The sequence below is a fragment of the Neophocaena asiaeorientalis genome, unplaced genomic scaffold (assembly GCF_003031525.2).
Source record: "Neophocaena asiaeorientalis asiaeorientalis breed wild unplaced genomic scaffold, Neophocaena_asiaeorientalis_V1.1 scaffold131, whole genome shotgun sequence".
NCBI classification, from domain to species: Eukaryota; Metazoa; Chordata; class Mammalia; order Artiodactyla; family Phocoenidae; genus Neophocaena; species Neophocaena asiaeorientalis.
This window is the reverse complement of record NW_020173201.1, coordinates 2,188,492-2,208,322: the sequence shown is the minus strand read 5'-3', so window position 1 is coordinate 2,208,322 and position 19,831 is coordinate 2,188,492. Positions and strand designations below refer to the sequence as shown.

The 19,831-nt window shown below is 38.9% G+C and overlaps 1 protein-coding gene across 1 annotated transcript in view; it reads right to left on the bottom strand.

The window, feature by feature from the left end:
* ASAH2 (N-acylsphingosine amidohydrolase 2) overlaps positions 1–19,831 on the bottom strand; it is an 80,328-nt gene that overhangs the window by 48,390 nt on the left and 12,107 nt on the right. The window contains exons 6-8 of the mRNA XM_024744842.1: positions 15,861–16,037; positions 14,483–14,610; positions 13,322–13,399 (exon numbers count right to left, since the gene is read on the bottom strand). Of these exons, the coding sequence (XP_024600610.1) occupies positions 13,322–13,399; positions 14,483–14,610; positions 15,861–16,037 (383 nt within the window). The remainder of the gene's footprint in view (positions 1–13,321; positions 13,400–14,482; positions 14,611–15,860; positions 16,038–19,831) is intronic.

The following is a 19,831-nucleotide window of genomic DNA, read 5'->3' as shown; positions in this document are numbered from 1 at the left end:
AAAAAAAAAAAAAAAAAAAAAAAAGTAAAAAAAAAAACATTTCTACCTAAGCAATATGGTACACAAAACTGAACACTGACTTAATGACTAGGGATGTTTACGGGCTTCAAGTCATCATTCAGTATTCAGTTCTCATTACCCAACAGATGTAATATGTAGGTCAGAGGTAGCCAGCACAACACCCACGGGGGCTGGGTAGGCAACATAGGAGTTAATCTGGTTGGTACAATAGGGACTGTGAATTGCAGAGAAACTTGCATAGTCTAAGGACCACCGCCTCTACTGCGGCCAAATGCTGCCTGATGGGAGCATAAGCCAGTGCTGCCAGATCTTCCACAAATCCATGGTTTTGGGAAAATGTATCGATTTAAAAATTCTATTTAAAGAAGTAAATGGCATGGAAACCAAGGAGAAGAATGGTTACAAGTTAAGAGACTTAAGACACCAAGCCAACAAATGTAGTTTGTGGACTGTGTTTGGATTCTGACTCAAAACAACTGGAAAAAGACTGTTGATACAATCAGGGAAAACTGAACACAGACTAGGTTTTAGATCATATTAAGAAATTATTTTTAATTTTGTTGATTGTGATAATGGACTGTAGTTATATTTGTCTAAGTTTTTATCTGGTAGAGATACACACTGAAATATTCATGAATAAAATGATACCTGGTATTTTTGCTTTTAAATACTCTAGCAAAACAAACAAACAAAAAGGAAAGGAGGGATGAAACAGAATGGCAGAGGACTGCTAATTATTGAAGCTGGATAATGGTTCCATGGAGATTCATTAGACTAATCACTCTAAACTGGCATATATTTGAAATTTTCCATAATTGTTTTTTGTTATGCTGACATCCATTGAAAAATTTTTCCTTCCAATTTTATTGAGATAACTGACATACAGCACTGTGTAAGTTTAAGGTGTACAGCGTGATTTGACTTATGTACATCGTGAAATGATTATCACAATACGTTTAGTGAACATCCATCATCTCATACAGATACAAAATTAAAGAAAAAAGTTTTTGTGATAAGAACTCTTAAGATTTACTCAAGAGCTTTCATATATAATATATAGCAGTACTGATTACATTTTTCATGTTGTACATTATATCCCTAGTACTTATACGTGGAAGTTTGTAGTACTTTTTGACTGCCTTCATCCATTTCAATTTTTTTTTTAATAGTGTTAGACCAAATCACCAGTCTACAGGCTGCATTCAGCCCCCAAGGTGTGTATGGGCCACTGTGCAAAGGTACAGAAGTTTGGATTGAAGGCAGTTCTAAGGTCATTCCCTAGAAGTTACTTGCAAGGTTTCTATATGTTTTAAAACCCTTATATTCGTTTCTTTTTTGTGGTTTTTCTCTTTCTCCTAAGACTCAAGTGCCAAGGGATATTCTAGTCAACTAGTATTTTCCAGTCAGTTGAAATCTGCTTTTTTGTAGTTTTATTCCATTTAGTTTGGAAGGAAAATGAGGTGGTGGCCATGACAGTTCCAAGGCTCTCCAACCAAAATATTTCCAACATGGTCACACTGAGGTCAGCCAGATGCAACCTCTCCAGTGCAATCAAAGGAAACCCACAGAACAATTCTATCAATGTTAGACTATCATTTAGTACTTATTGGGTGAAAAACTTTATATATAGGTTCTCATTTTATTCTCACAAGAACCCTTTGAGTCAGATGCTTTCCTTATCCTCATTTCAAACCAAGGAAACAAAGGCTCAGACTGATGAAGTAACATGACCAAGGTCACAGAGTTGTAAATCAAGAAGCAGGACTATGAATCTAGGTTTGTCAGACCATAAGCCTATGTTCTTATCTGCTATGGGATGCGGGCTCTGTTCATTCAATCGCTCATTCAATATACATTTAGTTAACTCTGACTTTGTGCCAGACACTGGGGACAAAGAGATGCACGAGGCATCATCTCACCCTTGAAAAATGCTTCACAGACGATGTGACATTTGAGCTGGGTCTTAAAAGATGAATAAGTCAAGAGGGAGGGGACATGGGGATATATGTATACATATGGCTGTTTCACTTAGTTGTACAACAGAGGCTAACACAGCATTGTGAAGCAATTATACTCCAATAAAGATTAAAAAAAAAAACAACAACGATGAGTAGGAACTTGGCAAGGGGATGACTGGAGAAAAGACATTTGTAGCAAAGGTATGGAGATGGGAAGGAGTGCAGTGTGTTCAGAGACTGGATAATCAGCATGACCAGAGCAGAATGGATGAGGGCAAGGAGAGATGGAGGTTGCTCCATTCATTCAATCAATATGAATGTATTAGTAACCAAGTATGTGGTTGGCCTTATGTTAAACCCCAAGGAACATAGAGAGGAATCAGGTGTGTTCTCTACCATCAAGGAACCACAATAATACCTGGGCGAAAGCAAATGCTAAGAATTTTGGTCTATAATTAGACTATAGGCTTGAATTCTTATTTATTTATTTTCATTTATTTTAGACCATAGAAAATTAATTGAATTTTTTCTTTACAAACCTGAAAAAAAATGTATTCAAAAAAGTTATTTGCATTTCAGAATAAGAAGATACTGTTTTTCCTTCTCTGCCCTTTAAAATATATGCTATAAAAGTATCAGGTTTGTCACAGCAACCAAAGTACTTTGGTAAGAGATGAATATTTATAAAGATAGGCAGAAAAGTGGTCATTTTAATTTAAGAATGCTTACTTACAGTTTATTTTATCTGGTCGAAAAGTATTCATCAAAACAAAGTTCAAGAGAGAGGAAGAAAGGTTTAGGTAGTTTCAAAAGAAGTTAGAATATAGACATAAAAGGATGACTATGTCTTTCACAATAAACTTTTAAAAATAATGATTATGTCACAGCGAGGGCAGGGCTCTACTTGAGTCAGCATGATGCAATCAAGGTGCTGAGGAAAGTCAAGAGATTTGAGATCTTATCATTATAAGGAGCAAAGTTAGCTAAAATTTCTAGATCCCTGTTTCCTAAGACTGAAAAATAAATTTCAACTATGCTTTGTGAATCAATAAACAGCGAATTAATACAGAATAGTATAATTATTCTCTCCTGTGTAACTGAGACATTTTCTAGTGTCTCTTTCAATTCAGACATTGTGTACTTCCTATTCTGAAGCAGAAAAGCCAAATGCAGAATTGAGCTTCTTAAATATTCTAAAACAGTAACAACCCGTCCCAGGTCCCATTCTCTCAGACCTGAGCCGCCCTGTTCATATGGAGGTCATGCTCTGCACAAAGGTGACTGGCAAAGGGGTAAGTGGAGGCTGAAATCCAGCCCCCTCTCAGCTCCCCGAACAAGGCACCTTAGTCAGCCCAGAGAAGGGAGCGCCTTTGTGTGCTGTGCACCAAGTCCTATGTGCTAGGTGTAGCCATCTCCAACCTAAGTGCCCACAAATAGGGGAAGAGAATATTGTACCTCCATTCAAAGGTAGTGTTCATGAAGATGTGTAATAACATGGGAGCCCTTTGGACAAATACAATAGAAGATGCTGTAGTGGATTCAATAGTGTCCCCCCCCCCCCAAAATTCACATCTACCAGAACCTCAGAATGGGACCTTATTTAGACATGGTCTTTAGAGTGTAAACGAGGTAAAGATCAAGTGAAATGATACTGGCTTAGGTTGGGTCTAAAATCCAGCAACTCATAACAAGCGGAAAGGGACAGAGAGACACCCAGAGATAGAGATGTAGGCAATGTGAACATGAAGACAGAGATCGGAGTGATGTATCTACAAGCCAAGGACTGCTGGCAGCCACCAGAAGCTAAGAGGAAGGCATGGAACTGATTTTCCCTCAGAGCATCCAGAAGGAACAAAGCCTGCCAACACCCTGATTTCAGACTTCCGGCCTCTCGACCTGTAAGAGAATAAATTTCTGCTGTTTTAAGCCAGCCACTCTGTAGTGCTTTGTTATGGAAACCCTAAGAAACTAATATAGAGGCCATATGTCTTAGTGGCTAAGAGCTCTGGAATCAGACACAAGTTACTTAACTTATTTGAAACTCGGTATTCATATCTGTAACATAATGTTAATAGTATTATCTACCTCATGGCATTTGACAATTAAAGGAACAAAAACATCTGAAGTGCTTAGCACAAAGACTATTTTGTGCTAAGAATGGAATCATCACTATGATAATGTTGATGCTGATTTTGATACTGTTGCAGCTGGTGGTGATGATGACTATAAGGGAAAAAGATATCCAAAGCCCTGTGTATATGCGTGTTTCATAAAGTAAACACAATATTAAAATATGTGATGTGTGTGCATGTGTGTATTCAACACACGTATATTCACCCCATATAATATGAGCTTTAAATAATTAAATGAGGAAACGCTGCCCTCTTGTGGCAGAGACTTGAGGGCTTACAAAATACCAACGTGTCCTCTCCTTCCCAGTCCCTCTGGCAGGGTGGGGCATGTGAATCTGACCAATAACATATGTGAAGAAGGACCACCCAATTTTTTTTTTTTTTTTGCGGTACGCGGGCCTCTCACTGTTGTGGCCTCTCCCGTTGCGAAGTACAGGCTGGAGAACAGCCCCCCAATTTTTTTTTTTTTTTTTTTTTGCGGTACGCGGGCCTCTCACTGTTGTGGCCTCTCCCGTTGCGAAGTACAGGCTCCGGACGCGCAGGCTCAACGGCCATGGCTCACGGGCCCAACCGCTCGGCGGCATGTGGGATCTTCCCGCACCGGGGCACGAACCCGTGTCCCCTGCATCGGCAGGCGGACTCTCAACCACTGCGCCACCAGGGAAGCCCTAGGACCACCCAATTTTGATTAGACTTTGCATGAGTGGGAAATGTGCACATTAAGATCTTTAATGTGTTAAGCCACTGGAATTTCATGGTCTATTGCATCCCCTGGCATTAATGAACACCTCTTAACACTGAATTAACACACCACTTTTTCACCTGCCTTACCATCCTCCTGGCCTCATCCCACTACAGACTATTGGGAAAAGGAAAGCAAAGGGTGTTGCATCGTGTTATACTGTAAGGGTTATTAGGCCCGGAATTTTACCCAAAGGGCAATCTGAATTTGAAACAAGCAGAAGCAATGACTCCAGACCAGACTACTCAGATTAAAGAACAATGGGCTGTAGCCAGAGGACCCCTTCTAAAGTTACAGGTAAACTTGGTGGCCAGCATCCTGGAGAACCTTTCTACCATCTCTGCTCAAGAGAAGAGATGTCCATTCTCAACTACTCATTTTGTTATCTTCAAAAGTCCTGGATGAAAAAAAAAAACAAAAATACCCTCTCAATAATGTTACTGGAGAGATATCTGGTTTGGGCGGATTCCATTAAGTTCATTAAGTTACTGCAATCAAAATTCTTGCATCCCAAATAGTATGATTAAGCAATCAACAGAAGTAAAACAAGAAGTAGCCAATAAGAATAGTTTTTTAAATTCAGCCTAACTACCCAGGAACTGAAGAAATTGAAAGGAAAACAAGAATGATTTGGCTTTTTTGGGTCTATTACTTAACATTCATAAAGCATGTTAAAACCAAAATTGGCAAGAGCACAGGAAACAACACTCCATTCATGCCTGGGTAGAAGCAGTGTAAACCAGCAAGTTTTCCAGAGGACCATTTGGCAAATTATGAGAAAAGCTGTAATAATTAATATCCCTCTATTGGCTCAGCAACCCCACTTCTAGGAATTTAGCTTAGGGAAATCATTGGCAATATATACAAGATATGTGCTCATGAATGCTTATCACAGTGTACTTCATGATAGAAAAAAGCTATAAACTGAAATGTCAGATGATTGGTGATTTATTTGGTACATTTTCATACATATAATGGAACACTATACAACAATTTTAAAATGGTGATTTAAAAAATACTACATTTTTTATGGCTGAGTAATATTCCCCTGCATATATATGCCACATCTTCTTTACCCATTCATCTGTCTATGGACACTTAGGTTGCTTCCATGTCCTGGCTATTGTAAATAGAGCTGCAATGAATATTGTGGTACATGACCCTTTTGAATTATGGTTTTCTCAGGGTATATGCACAGTAGTGGGATTGCTGGGTCGTATAGTAGTTCTGTTTTTAGTTTTTTAAGGAACCTCCATACTCTTCCCCATAGTAGCTGCATCAATTTACATTCCCACCAACAGTGCAAGAGGGTTCCCTCTTCTCCACACCCTCTCCAGCATTTATTGTTTGTAGAGTTTTTGATGATGGCCATTCTGACCAGTGGGAGGTGATACCTCATTGTAGTTTTGATTTGCATTTCTCTAATGATTAATGATGTTGAGCATTCTTTCATGTGTTTGTTGGCAACCTGTATATCTTCTTTGGAGAAATGTCTATACTCAGCCATAAAAAGAAATGAAATTGAGTTATTTGTAGTGAGATGGATGGACCTAGAATCTGTCATACAGAATGAAGTAAGTCAGAAAGAGAAAAACAAATACTGTATGCTAACACATATATATGGAATCTACAAAAAATTGTTCTGAAGAACCTAGGGGCGGGACAGGAATAAGGACACAGATGTAGAGAATGGACTTGAGGACACGGGGAGGGGGAAGGGTAAGCTGGGACGAAGTGAGTGAGTGGTATGGATATATATACACTACCAAATGTAAAATAGATAGCTAGTGGGAAGCAGCTGCATAGCACAGGGAGATCAGCTTGGTGCTTTGTGACCGCCTAGAGGGGTGGGATAGGGAGGGAGACGCAAGTTGGAAGAGATATGGGGATATATGTATATGTATAGCTGATTCACTTTTTTATAAAGCAGAAACTAACACACCATTGTAAAGCAATTATACTCCAATAAAGATGTTAAAAAAATAATAATAAAATAAAAATTAAAACTACTACATAGCACTGAAAGGTATTCATAAGGTAATTCTAAATGAAAAAGTTGCCAAATTGTATATACAATAAAGTGTCATTTTCAAAAACTAAAGAAAAATAAACATGATTAGGTAAAGGTCTGAAAGGCTATATAACAAAATATTAGAAGTTATTGAGGCCCAGGACTACCAGATGATTTTAAATTTTTATTTTTGTTCACCTTAGAAATTTTAGGAAATACATGAACAAAAGGAAGATGTTTTAAAAACAACTGTACAACACCAAGAGTGAACTCTAATGTAAATTATGGACTCTGGGTGAAAATGACCTGTCAACGTAGGTTCTTGGATGGTAACAAATGTACCACTCTGGTGGGAGGTGTTAATAATGAGGGAGGCTGTGCATGTTTGGGGGCAGGTGTATATGGGAAATCTCTGTACTTTAATTTTGCTGTGAATCTAAAACTGCTCTAAAGAATAAAGTCTATTAAAAAACAACTTTGCCAGCACTGGCATAGTGTCACTTCTCTCATCTTTTATTAATCAAAGTGGTCCCGGGGCTGGCCAAGTTTCAAGGGCTGGAAAAATCTCCACTCTTGAAGGGGACTGGCAAGGTCACTTTGTATAGAATACATAAGATAAGAGCTATTGTTGCCATCATCTTTGGAAACTATAATTTTCCATTTAAAGATTTGTTTTAGTCTATCAATCCCAAAAGGAATAAAAAGCACTGAAAAAGTGAGATAAGTAGCAAAGTGAAGAGATATAGACAAGTCCAGATACATAATAATCATAATTCATAAAAATAAACTAAATTCACTCATTAAAAGATGAAGATTATCAGAGTAAAAAACAAATAAATAAAGCTATATGATATTCATAACAGACACTTCTAAAATGTAAGAACAAATAAGAGTTGAAAGAAAATGATAGAAAAAATATACATGGCATATTCTAACCTACAGAGAGCTGAGTTAGCTATATTAACTGAAAATACATAGATTTTTGAGACAAAAAATGTATTATTAGGTATAAAGAGAATCACTACAAAAACAAAAAGCACTTCAGATACATGGAGATAACATTGTTAATATTTTTTATAGTATTTTAAATCTTCTAGTACCCATAGTATATGAAACTAAGAGAGCATCTACCTTGAAAGAATGACCTTTTAGTCATGTTTATTTCTTATCATACATTCCACATAGGAAAATAGGCAGAAGAAAATGTACCTGAATATTAACCATGGTTGACTTTGGAAAGTAAGTCCAATGTCTTCTGCCAGTTATGACAGCTGGCTTTTACAGCTTTGGTTTCTAAACTTGGGACAATTTAAATTAACAAGTATGATTAATCTCTGCTATCAGTCAACTCTCATCACCCTCGTCATCAGAAAGCCCTTTTTAAGCACCTTCACTTTACATGGGCATGGACTAGACACAGAACGAATACTCACTACATAACCAAGGCCTACACTTCACTGAAAAGGGAGAGCACCAATAAGCTGGTAGGAAAGTTGGAGCAAGAAGACAGCGTCAAGCTTCACAACAACATAGAAGAGGCAGAATAGGAAAGAGAATTTCAGGATGTAGAAACAGAGCGGGGCTTCACAAACCAGAGCGAAGGCTAATGGAGAAGGTATTTATAAAGACATGATGACGAGATGCAGAAAAGAGGTCAAGAATGGCTGGTGAAAGGCAGTCACTTAGGTTTCCACATTTGCTCTCGGCGTGGGGTTAAGTACACTGAGGAGAGAATGCAGGGGGGAGAATAGAGAGCCATAGAGGATAAACAGAAATTATAATTCAAGAAGTCATAGTCAGAAATCATAGAGAAGATTTATACACACACACACCCCTCAAACTGAGTTCCATAAGTCAGTATCATTCAAATGAATTAATTTCATAAATTGGGTTTTTCTAAGTGTGTACATAAATTATTCGAATAGGTTGCACAGATCACTGCCCCTTGTTGTCTTCTGAAAATGTGCCTTGAAAGGATAACCCCTTTCTGTAAAAATAAAAGGATTTGCAATGTGTAAAACAGAAGACAATAGAGAAATTATTCAAAAACCTGCTCAGACCTTCCTTCCAGCTCTGAAGGAAACCGTGCCATACTGACTCCTAAAGCGTTAATGAGGTGAGAAAAAAACAAAAAAGGAGGGTCCATGCCACTCCTACAAACTTGAGAAAGGAAACTTGGCAGACGGGAAAAGATAGGAGAAGGGAAGAGAAGTGAGACAGAGCCTGTCCGGCTGCACCACACTTGAGGAAATGAATCAGTGTTTCCAGCTGCCACTCCCAGAGCCTCCATTCAGATTATCTGCCTACCCCTGTGATTCTTCTCTTGGTACAGATATTTGAAACCTGTTTTGTTTTCTCCCTTCATCGTCTCTTCGTTCCATAGCATCTTACTACATCAGGATCTCCCAGAACTCCACTCCACAGACTCCTTCTTTGAGGTGCCTTCCAGAATCTCCCTAAGTGAATTTTGTGACTGCCACACAGCTTATACTTTAATACAGAACATCCCAAACATGTTCTCCACGTCTGGAGAAAAATCATTTACTGTTTTTTCATACAGTAGTATCAGTCAAAAAGAAATATTTTCCTTATAGACAGATCAACTGAGGCAAATGTTGGCCTTACAATTGTAGAGGACTTGATGGATTATGGAATAGTTTCATGCACATAATTCTTTCATCCCTCAAGTCACTACTCTTCCTAACCCTTCAAGAGCCCCCAACTCCCAACCCCAGCTGAAAACACTTCAGTGATTTTCTATTCCCCTTTGTTTAAAGACCCAAATCTTTATCATGGCATCTAATCTCTACCTCTGAATTTAATTCACAACACCATGCCCCACTGTCCTCGCACTCCAGCCACACAGAACTATCAGCACCTCAAACAGGCCACAGGACTTTTGCACATGTTTTCCCATCTGTGTTAAATGTTCTTTTTTACCCCCCACTTTGCCAGTTAATTCTTACCCTTCCTTTGGTTTTCAGTTCCATTGTCTCTTCCTCAGGGAAGACTTTCCCAATCTCCCTGACCAGGTCAAGTCCCTTTAAGATAGCTCTTCATACCCTCCTTGCTTAGCAGTTAACCCAATTATAATTATACATTGCATTTGTATGACTATATGATTACCTTTTGTCTCCACCAGTAGACTATAAGTTCTATAAGAACCACAACCAATTTTTTTCTCAGTGTATCTGTATAGTACTAGTTCAGTTCATGACACACATCTTCCACAATATTTAATAAATGAATGAATGCATAATAATCTCTATGTGGAGAGATGTTACATCTACATTTGAGAAATGTGGAAACTGAGTCTCAGAGATTTTAAAGGATTTACTCAAGGAGCACAGACACAGGTATTTGACTCCTGACGTTATGACCATTTACTGGAAATGCATCATTCCAAGGACTGGAAAGCACTTCCTGGCACATAGTAGGTGTCTGGTGCAGACTTGTTGAATGAAGAAATGAAAACAACAATGAAAGTGCAAGGAATAAATTATGAACTTCAACATGGTTTTCAGGGTGAAGAGAATAGTCTTGCCTGTGACATTGGGCAGGTCGCATCAGCTTTCCAGGCCTCAGCTGAAGTTTAAACTTCGATGATCTTCATGCTCTGCAAATCTGAGGTTCTGTGCTTCTAAACTCCTCATACCTTGGCATCCTGCCTAATAGCAGGTACCTACACATGGTGGCTGAGTTACTCAGCAGCCCAGATTTGACTTTATGTTTTGGATCATTTTTACTGTATTCAAAGAGCAATTATCCCTATGCAACAAGAGGCAATTGCAGGGGCAATTTCATCAAGGATAATATACGGCGGCTATAGAAACAACAGAAAGTTATTGCAGGCTGTTAAGCACAGCAGATGGAAAAGCATTGTTATAACCTTGACAGTTGACCCTGGGACTTCCAGATATGTTATATAGTTATATGCAAGGAAGCAAAGAGAATCTGGCCCCCAAAATAGCATTTTGAGTGTCCTCTTGGCATTCTTCAATGATTCAGAAACTAAATCAAAGTGAGAGAGTGGCATGGACATATATACACTACCAAATGTAAAATAGATAGCTAGTGGGAAGCAGTCACATAGCACAGGGAGATCAGCTCGGTGCTTTGTGACCAGCTAGACGGGTGGGATAGGGAGAGTGGGAGGGAGACACAAGAGGGAAGAGATATTGGGATATATGTATATGTATAGCTGATTCACTTTGTTATACAGCAGAAACTAACACACCATTGTAAAGCAACTATACTCCGATAAAGATGTTAAAAAAATAAAGGAACGAATATATGTATATGTACAACAGAATCACTTTGCTGTACACCTGAAACTAACACAACATTGTAAATCAACTATAATCCAATAAAATTAAAAATAAATTTTAAAATAAAATAACATTTTAAAAAAGGAAATCATGAATGGTCTCAGTCATTCAGCCAAGAGTTAAGTAGAAACTATAAGGGAAAAGGCACTTTCTTCTCCTAACAAATTGGGAATTCTCTAACTAGTCATACATACATGTCCTTATCCTGTCTCCTAACCAAATTCCCCATTAAAGCGATCCAAAATCAAGAGCTAGGTTAGCTTTCTAGATTCATCTCTCAGCCACTCCTTGACCTAAGCCCATAATCTGGCCTCACAATGCAGTTTTTTCATGGCTCCATGAGAACTCCCATGGCTCCTTCAGGTCCAGTTCAGTGTCATTTCCTTTTTGAAGCCTTTCACGATGCTCCCAGGTAGAGCTCAGTGCTACCACCTCCAAATTCCCACAGCATTTATTTACGCCCAGGTGACAGCACTGATGGCCATCTGATTATGTTATGATTATTTGTCTGTCTGTCTCGTCTCCTGCCCAGATCACCCCACTAGCCTATAAAACTAAGATAGGGACTATGCTTTATTCATAATAATATACCCCAAGCACACAGTTGCATGCCTGACATTTAGAAAGCCTATTGAGTTAAATGCTAGGTGGCAACTAATCAGTAGATGAATTAACTGTAAACAAAGAATGAGTCCTATTATATCAACCCACATAATAAAGGTTATTTTATCAGGGAATTTTTAGTGACCTCACTTTAACCCCAAAGAAGTAACACCAATGCTAAGAGTTTCAAGCACTCTGAGATGCCAATAATGGCATTTTTAGAAGAGGTAGAATGTTATTCTACGACTTACCTTTTAGCTAAATTTATTAAACTCTTTTTATGCCAGGCATAGAACTAGAGTTTTGTATGCACTATCTCATTTAATCTTCAAACAATCCCATGAGGTATCATTATTCCCATTTTCAAACAAAATACTTGAGGTGCAAGTAGATAAATTACTTTCCCCAGGCCACAGGGCTAGTAAGGGGCAGAGCTGGGGCTTGAATTCAAGTCCTAAAACCTATATCTAAAACCTAAATGCTAAAACCCAAACTCCTTATCACCATGCTGTTCTCTGCCCAGTTATAGGACCAACCCTAGTATCTGAACTGTGGGTCAGTCTTCAATGTTTTTCTTCACCTCGTATTACTTTCAATTTACTTAATTTTATTCACATAGAAACTTTTACTTAGGTATTTTATAATCTCCTGGAAGACTCCTACCACCTTTAAGAACGGTTATTATCAACATTTAAGGACTCATTTTATCCCTCAATTTTAGAGTAAGAAAACTGAGACACAGCAGTTAAGTAACTTGACCAAAGTCACACAGCCACTAAGAATGAGAGCCCAGAATGAACACAAGCCATTTGACTCTTGCACCTACGTGCTATCATCCGCTTCCTTAGGACATTTCTGTGTCAGTTTGGAAGTCCACGGGTCAAGGCGTCTGAGACTGTTACCCCCCCAGACAATTCCTGAGTCAGTTCAATCGCAGCAACCAAAATCACACATGAATGCAAATGCTTTCTTGTCAAAGAAAACAAAATTCATGTGTTTTCTTACGTATAAAATGGAGCTAAAATCTGTGCCAAGATGTAATTTTGCCTCATCTGCTTCCGTTAGGTGGTCTCGGTTCTGCTTTTATCACTAATTGGCATTGTCCTACATTAGACTTAATCCTTTCAGAAAAGCACAGGTAAATAACCTCAAACCCATAATCACTTGCTGGTTGGTCAGACTGTTTTCTCATTTCCAAGAGATCATCGTCTACCACCATATGAGATCTTGATACAGTGATAACCACTAGCATTTACTGAATCTATTATATGTCAGACGCTATGCTAAACTTCTTCACCCAGATCCCTCATTCACATAATCCTTTTATTAGTCCCGTTTTACAGGTGAGGAACTAAGCCCTGGGATGCTGAGAACGTTGCCTGAGGGCCCATGGCTGGACCCCAGATATGATTCAACCACTCAGCTTATTCTCAGCCTCTGCTGTCACTGTTCTGGTCTCTTTTTCCCCCCTGTAATTAAGGAAAATCATTCAAACAGAAATTTTTTTTTTTAAGTAAATAGAGTACCTGATAAGACCCAGGTCGTCTCCGTTCAAATCTACCATTTTCAAGAGTACCATTTCCTTGTCTGTATTTGAAGAATACCTAGTCAGCAAAACAGAGGAACTTAGTGAGTTCTAGGTTAGAGCCTGGCCCTCATGTATGACCCCCTTAGCCAGAAGCTGACACAAAAACCAAAACCAAAATGACTCTCAGTAAGCAAGGCTCCCTGACACTTTAGTTCTACAAACTGCATCCAGGATCTCATTTCTCAGCTAAAGAAATGATTTGCAACTGTGAGCAAAGGGGCATTAGGTCAGCTAACTGGAGATGAAATATACATTTTTATGTAAAATATGCAATATTATATAGCATATATTATTTCTTAAAAAAAGGTTTTGTCTTTGAAATATCTACTCATACTAAATTTTTGTGAAATCTCTTAAAAATAGCAGGGAATGTGCAAAATCAAAAGCATTCCTGACCTACAATTTAAAGGGTTCTTTTATGTCCTTTCAAGGGAAATCAGATTATATTTTCTAAAAATCAACTCCTTTGAAATCTTTTAAAAAATATAGAGACAAATATGAAATGTCAAGTGGTCAAGTTGAACTGCGATATTATTTTACTCTGCTATAGTAGCCAAGTACTTCTCTTCTGTCACAAACCTCGTTCATCACATAAAAAATTAAAAAATAATGGGCTTCCTTAGTTGTCCCATTCAATTACGCCAGTTTTGTCTTGCTGGCATAATGTCTTATGTCTTGAAAGAGTTATTCATTAGTCGAACAAATATATGTTATGCACATTTTTATATTTTCCAGATGAGAAGCAGAGAACCCCTAAATTAAGATTTAAGTGGATCTCTAAAGGTTACACAACTAGGAAGGGATAAAGCTAAGATGAGACCACAGTTGTGCCTTCTTTGAAAGCCCAGAGTCCTTCAAACATTCACATCTGACTCCCACAACCAGCAAAGGGGGAAGACGTGTGCATAGGCTGGTCTGTGCTTCTGCATTCTCTTTTTATTTCTGCTTGTCTTAGATTATCGGCATGTTTTTAAATTATTTCAGCTTTAATACCCTTTCAGGATCTCACCATACCCATCAAGTTACAACCCTGTTCTTAGATTTTGTTGCTGGTTCCTAAAGGAAACACATGATTTTATCTAGATAATCGTACCCTCACCTTGCTCTCTCTGACTGTGGATTCCGAAGGTACGAAGAAGGGCTTCGATTGATCTGTGCACCATCCACATTCCCTTTATTGATAAAGATTTTGCCTGGTTTCATATTTGCATGTGCTATCTCAATGCTCTATACGTTAAAAAAAAAAAAAAGTTGTAAAGTTACAAATCCTGGTGGGCATTAAGACTTAGTTGATATAAACAGAAGAGCCCTGTGGAAAATTTCTTTTGTCTCCAACTTGTCCCTGCTATGGGTTGAAGGCTGGAGAACCACAAAGCTGGTGTCATTCTGGGGGTAACAGACATGACCTTCAGGGTTGAGATGAGGAAATGCTGTGTATAGGGAACGACCTGAGTGTCTCAGGACTGCCAAGTCAGGAACTGTCTGCCATTTCAGATGGCCAAAATGGGAGACTTGACCTTACAACTCTCCATCCCCCTGCTCACACCCTCTAAGGCAGAGCTTTTCAAACGTTTTGGACTGAGAAATATAGTAATTGATATATTTTTCATCATAACTCAATACACATCAAGATATGTATCCTAAAACAAAAGTTCACAATACAAACTATACCCTGTGTGTCATGCATTATGTTATTTTCCAATCTCTTTTAGTTCCTTTTTTAAAGCTTATCACAACTTTATAAAATTGATTTCATAAAGCCATTCATAGACTGTTATTTGCTCTTTGAAAAACATTGTTGTAAAGACATTTCTTCCTTTGCCAGATGGATCCCTGGATTTGGGGGTGGCGGATGGTGGTAATTTTATGAGAAAAAGTAGAGAGAGATAAACCTGAGAGACAAAGGAATGAAGAAAACATTAGCAAGGATTCTATGAGAGAAAATAATTACCTGGAAGACAGGAGAGAGTAGTAAAAGCTACCCAAACCAGGAATGGGAGAAGAGTTTGAGGGTATCAGTTCAGAGCCCCACGTCAGTCTAGAGGACTTGAGAAATGAGGGTGTGTGGTGTAAATTGGATCCCCTTCTGTGCTCTTTGGGAAATACAAGGAAGGCTCGAAATTATTTGTAATTACTTAGAGTTCCTTGGTGGATTTCTTTTCAAGTGACTTTGTGCAGAGAACTGACTATGTGGGACCCTATAATTTATAAGGGTTAGATACAAAATGTTCTCTGTGTCTTTGGGTGACAATATGAGGCTTACTGCCATACAACCCTCTTCTCCCAATCAATCAGCGCCTCAGGACCAGCATCCCACAGCTCAGAACCAGAAGCTACAAGGCAGTCAAAAAGGAGAAAGGGAAGTAGGTGCTAAGACTGTGCTCAGACGGAGATCCTATAGGGACTCTCCGTATCATACGACGCCACTCCTAAAACACTGTAAGCAATGCTAAAGAACATTGGGGTCCCTTGCCTACCTTCATGATGCCAGCAACCATGTACTCAAAAGTTCGATTGCTAAATCCTCCACTGGCAATCACAAATGTAGAGTACTGGAAATATCCTGCTGGAGCCGAGTGTGTGTGAGTACCACTCAGGATAACGTTGTCTCTTCTGTACAGGGAGCCATATTTACTCTGCAGCCTGTTCAGGACCTTTAAGAAAGGAAAACAAAACAAAACAAAACTAAGAAGAGGAATAACATAGGAGCATAGCCTGAGAAAAAGCGCTGATGGGTCTAACCACTGAGCCATATCAGTGACATCCCTGTCAAGTGACCTTTCACTCTATGCTTGAGTTTATCATCTCAGTAACAGCAACATCAACAATAATTGCAGTCGCTAACATTTTATAGATTCTTGCTGTGTACGAGCACAATGCTAAGTATTACATACATCATGTCGTTTAAAAATCTCTATAACACCACCAAGAGGTGGGTATTTTTAATCTTATCTTTTGCTGGAAACATTGACATGTACAGAAGTTAAATAGTTTGCCCACAGGTCTAATAAAGAGCAGAGTCAGAGTCTAGATCCAAGTCTAACTATACAACCCGTATTCTCACCTGCTCATTTCCAGACACTGTTCTAAGCACTAGGGACATATGAGGTCCCTACCCTGGAGAAGTTTTTATTCTAGTGAGGGAAAGATAAATAAATATGCAATATTATATTATACAGTGATAAACTCTATGAAGAAAAATATAGCTAGGTAAGGCAAAAGAACACGATAGGTGTTAGTGAAGAAAGATCTTCCCAAAGATGTTACATTTCATCAGAGGCTTAACTGAAGAGAGCAAACTGGTCATGCAATACCAGGGGGGAAAGCATCTCAGGAGCAGTGCAAAGTCCTCTTTACTGCCTCACTTCCCAAAATGAAAAACTCAATATTCCCAGACACTTACACTTATTGGCCTGGGGAAGCCACCCGCTGTGACCTGAGGACACCCCAGCAATCCTGTGGAGAGGCCCATGTGGAAAGGAACCATCTTGTCAGCACTAACTTGCCAGCCGTTTGGTGAACAACCATAAAAGGTGAGCCTTCAGACACAGGCAAGCTTCAAACAACCTCAGCCCCAGCCAACATCCAAGTTCAACCTCACGATACAAAAGTAAGGATATGTGACTGTGGTTCTAATATGTCAGAATCAGCCAACCCAGCCATTCTAGGATTTCTAACCCACAAAAATCCTGAGCACTAATACATGATTATTGTTGTTTTAAGCCACTGAGTTTTCTGGATGACTTGCTGGACAGCAATAGATACCTAATCCAAAGAGACTCAGTACATGTTCATTGAATTAATCAGTGAACATCCAGATGAATAATTAATGTTTTGGGGTGGTATAGACACATCAAGAAAACAAAAGAAAAACTTAGTGATGTTGCTGAGTAGCTTTTTTTTTTTTGGTTGAAATATCTGTTTTTTATTGAAGTATAGTTGACTCCAAAGGCTACATTAGTGCTGAATACCTATATCTGATTGTGCTTTAATCAACTGCAATCTGAAGTTTGGTATTACTGTGGTTTCTCTGTGGAAGATGCCTTGACTTCATGTCAAAAATTACTAAAATGTTCCAGCAAAAGTGTCAACCCCAGGCAACCTTCCTCAGTGTAAGATACTATCACCTAATACCAGGGACAATGACGGAAACTCATTTATGGCAGAGCTGGAAAATACTACTTATCTCATGCACTCAGTCCTATTCATGGGTGGTTGCTATCCAAAGCAATGTGTTGAGAAGGATTCTGAATCCAAATCTGAGCTTAGCAAAAAAAGAGTGCCTTCTGGTGGGGGAGGGGGAGGCGTGCAGCATCTTAGTTCCCCAACCAGGGATCGAACCCACACCCCCTACAGTGGAAGCGCAGAATCTTAACCACTAGACGGCCAGGGAAGTCCCAAAAGAGTGCCTTTTTTGATTAGCAATGCTGTCCACCTTGAGTATGATATAGGCAGTAGTATGTTGATAAACTGTTTCTCTGAAAGAAGAAAGAATAGCCCTCATTTGTATCATCTGTCAATTTCTGTGGCACAAATACACTCACCATAGTGAATTTCAAGCTACCAAAAGTTTAACCACTAACTCACAAAGTTCCTAAATATTTAACAATCAGCTCTCATGAGCTGGTACAAGCCAGTTCCAGCACACCAATGGTACATGAGGAAGCAGCAGCAACTGGTGTGCTATATACTGAAAATACATAAAGACATGCATTCAACCCCTTCTATTTTAGGTGAAGAGCTCCACCACCTTCATTCTAAGTCACATGGTCATTGAATCAGGAAGGAGATCTTACAAACCATCTTCATGCCTCATTAACCTCTCCATGCCCCAAACACTGATTCCTAGGTTACCACATCCACATGAACAACCATGTAATTACCAGGCAAATGTGGAAAGGAAATAGGATATAACTAGACCAACATTACCAGCCCACACTCTCCATCCCAATAAGGTTCCATGTTCCTTCTGTTTGATCCTAACTCCAGCCCCAACTCTTCATCACTCTTCCATACTCTTTCACACAGTAAATATTACTGCTTCATGAAAAAGAAATGTCTGTAGGGAGAAGGGGAAACAGTCAATGAATGGACACCATGAAAGCTTAACTAAAGTCAAAAGCTGATGTTCTTACAATTCTGTAACCAAGACAAGAAGGTCTTAGAAAAGAAGGAACTGCCAGTCAACTTTAGAGCTCCCTGTCCCACACATTTTTATTCCTAAAGAACTGTAACATTAGGATTTTTAGAATTCAGTGCATTTTTTCAGGTTTACGCAAGAATCCAGCTCTTGAAAACATAGAAATTATGAATCTTGAATTTTAAAACAAAAGAAAAAGACTACCAACAGCTTACAGAAATCTTATCCTAAACTACAGTCTCTGATATGAAGTCAGACATGTGGGACTTCTGGGGAAAAAGAAAAAAATTAAAAACTCAGTCATGTAATAACAATGCCTGCCAATAGCCATTATAAGTAGCATGTTTCCTACTTCATGAAAGGAGGGCTATTTTAACATAGAGCCAAGAAGTGACATTAATGTCTATCGCTCACTTCTTCAACTGCAGTTTCCATTCCATTTCCTATTGCTGACACTCTTGGGAACATGACATAGAAAGAGTTAGAAAAGTCATTCTGCTTTCCTGCCCTGCCTCACTGCTCAGGGATCTTCTTTAATCTTTATTCCATGCTGGAAATTTCATCAATCTCAAAGCTGAGACAGAGAATCTGACTAAAACCAGGTGTTATGCAGGGAGGTCAGCTCGGTGCTTTGTGACCGCCTGGAGGGGTGGGATAGGGAGGGTGGGAGGGAGGGAGACGCAAGAGGGAAGAGATATGGGAACACATGGATATGTATAACGGATTCACTGTGTTATAAAGCAGAAACTAACACACCATTGTAAAGCAATTATACTCCAATAAAGATGTAAAAAAAAAAACAGGTGTTATAGTAAGTTTAATGGCACTAGTTTAGTTACATTTATCTTTTACACTTTCCCCTTGGATTAACTTGGGATAAGTAAGTGGGTTCATTTACAGGTCTTTCCTCTGGGTCTCAGATTGTAAGGGGAAGTAAAAACAGGAGGAGATGGTTAAGTGGTGCCCAGCATTAACTTCATAGTGGTCTACAACCCAATACATTAACCTGCTATCCCCTCCACACTCCACCCCAAAGTGTCTGTTTTGACTCTGTTTCTACTTAATGACCTCACCATTTCCTAATCAGAACCATTTTTGATTCCTCAGAAAAACAGTCTAGTGCTATGGTAATGAGCGTGTGCTCTGGCAGGAAGATGTCAATGTCTGAATCCCACCTCGGACGGTTCCCAGCTGCGTGCACTTGGACAAGTTACTTGGTCCTCTGCAACTCAGTTTCCCAGTCTGTCAAATGACACAATAATAGTACCTCCCTCATACAGTTGTTTGGAGGATTAAATGAATTAATAT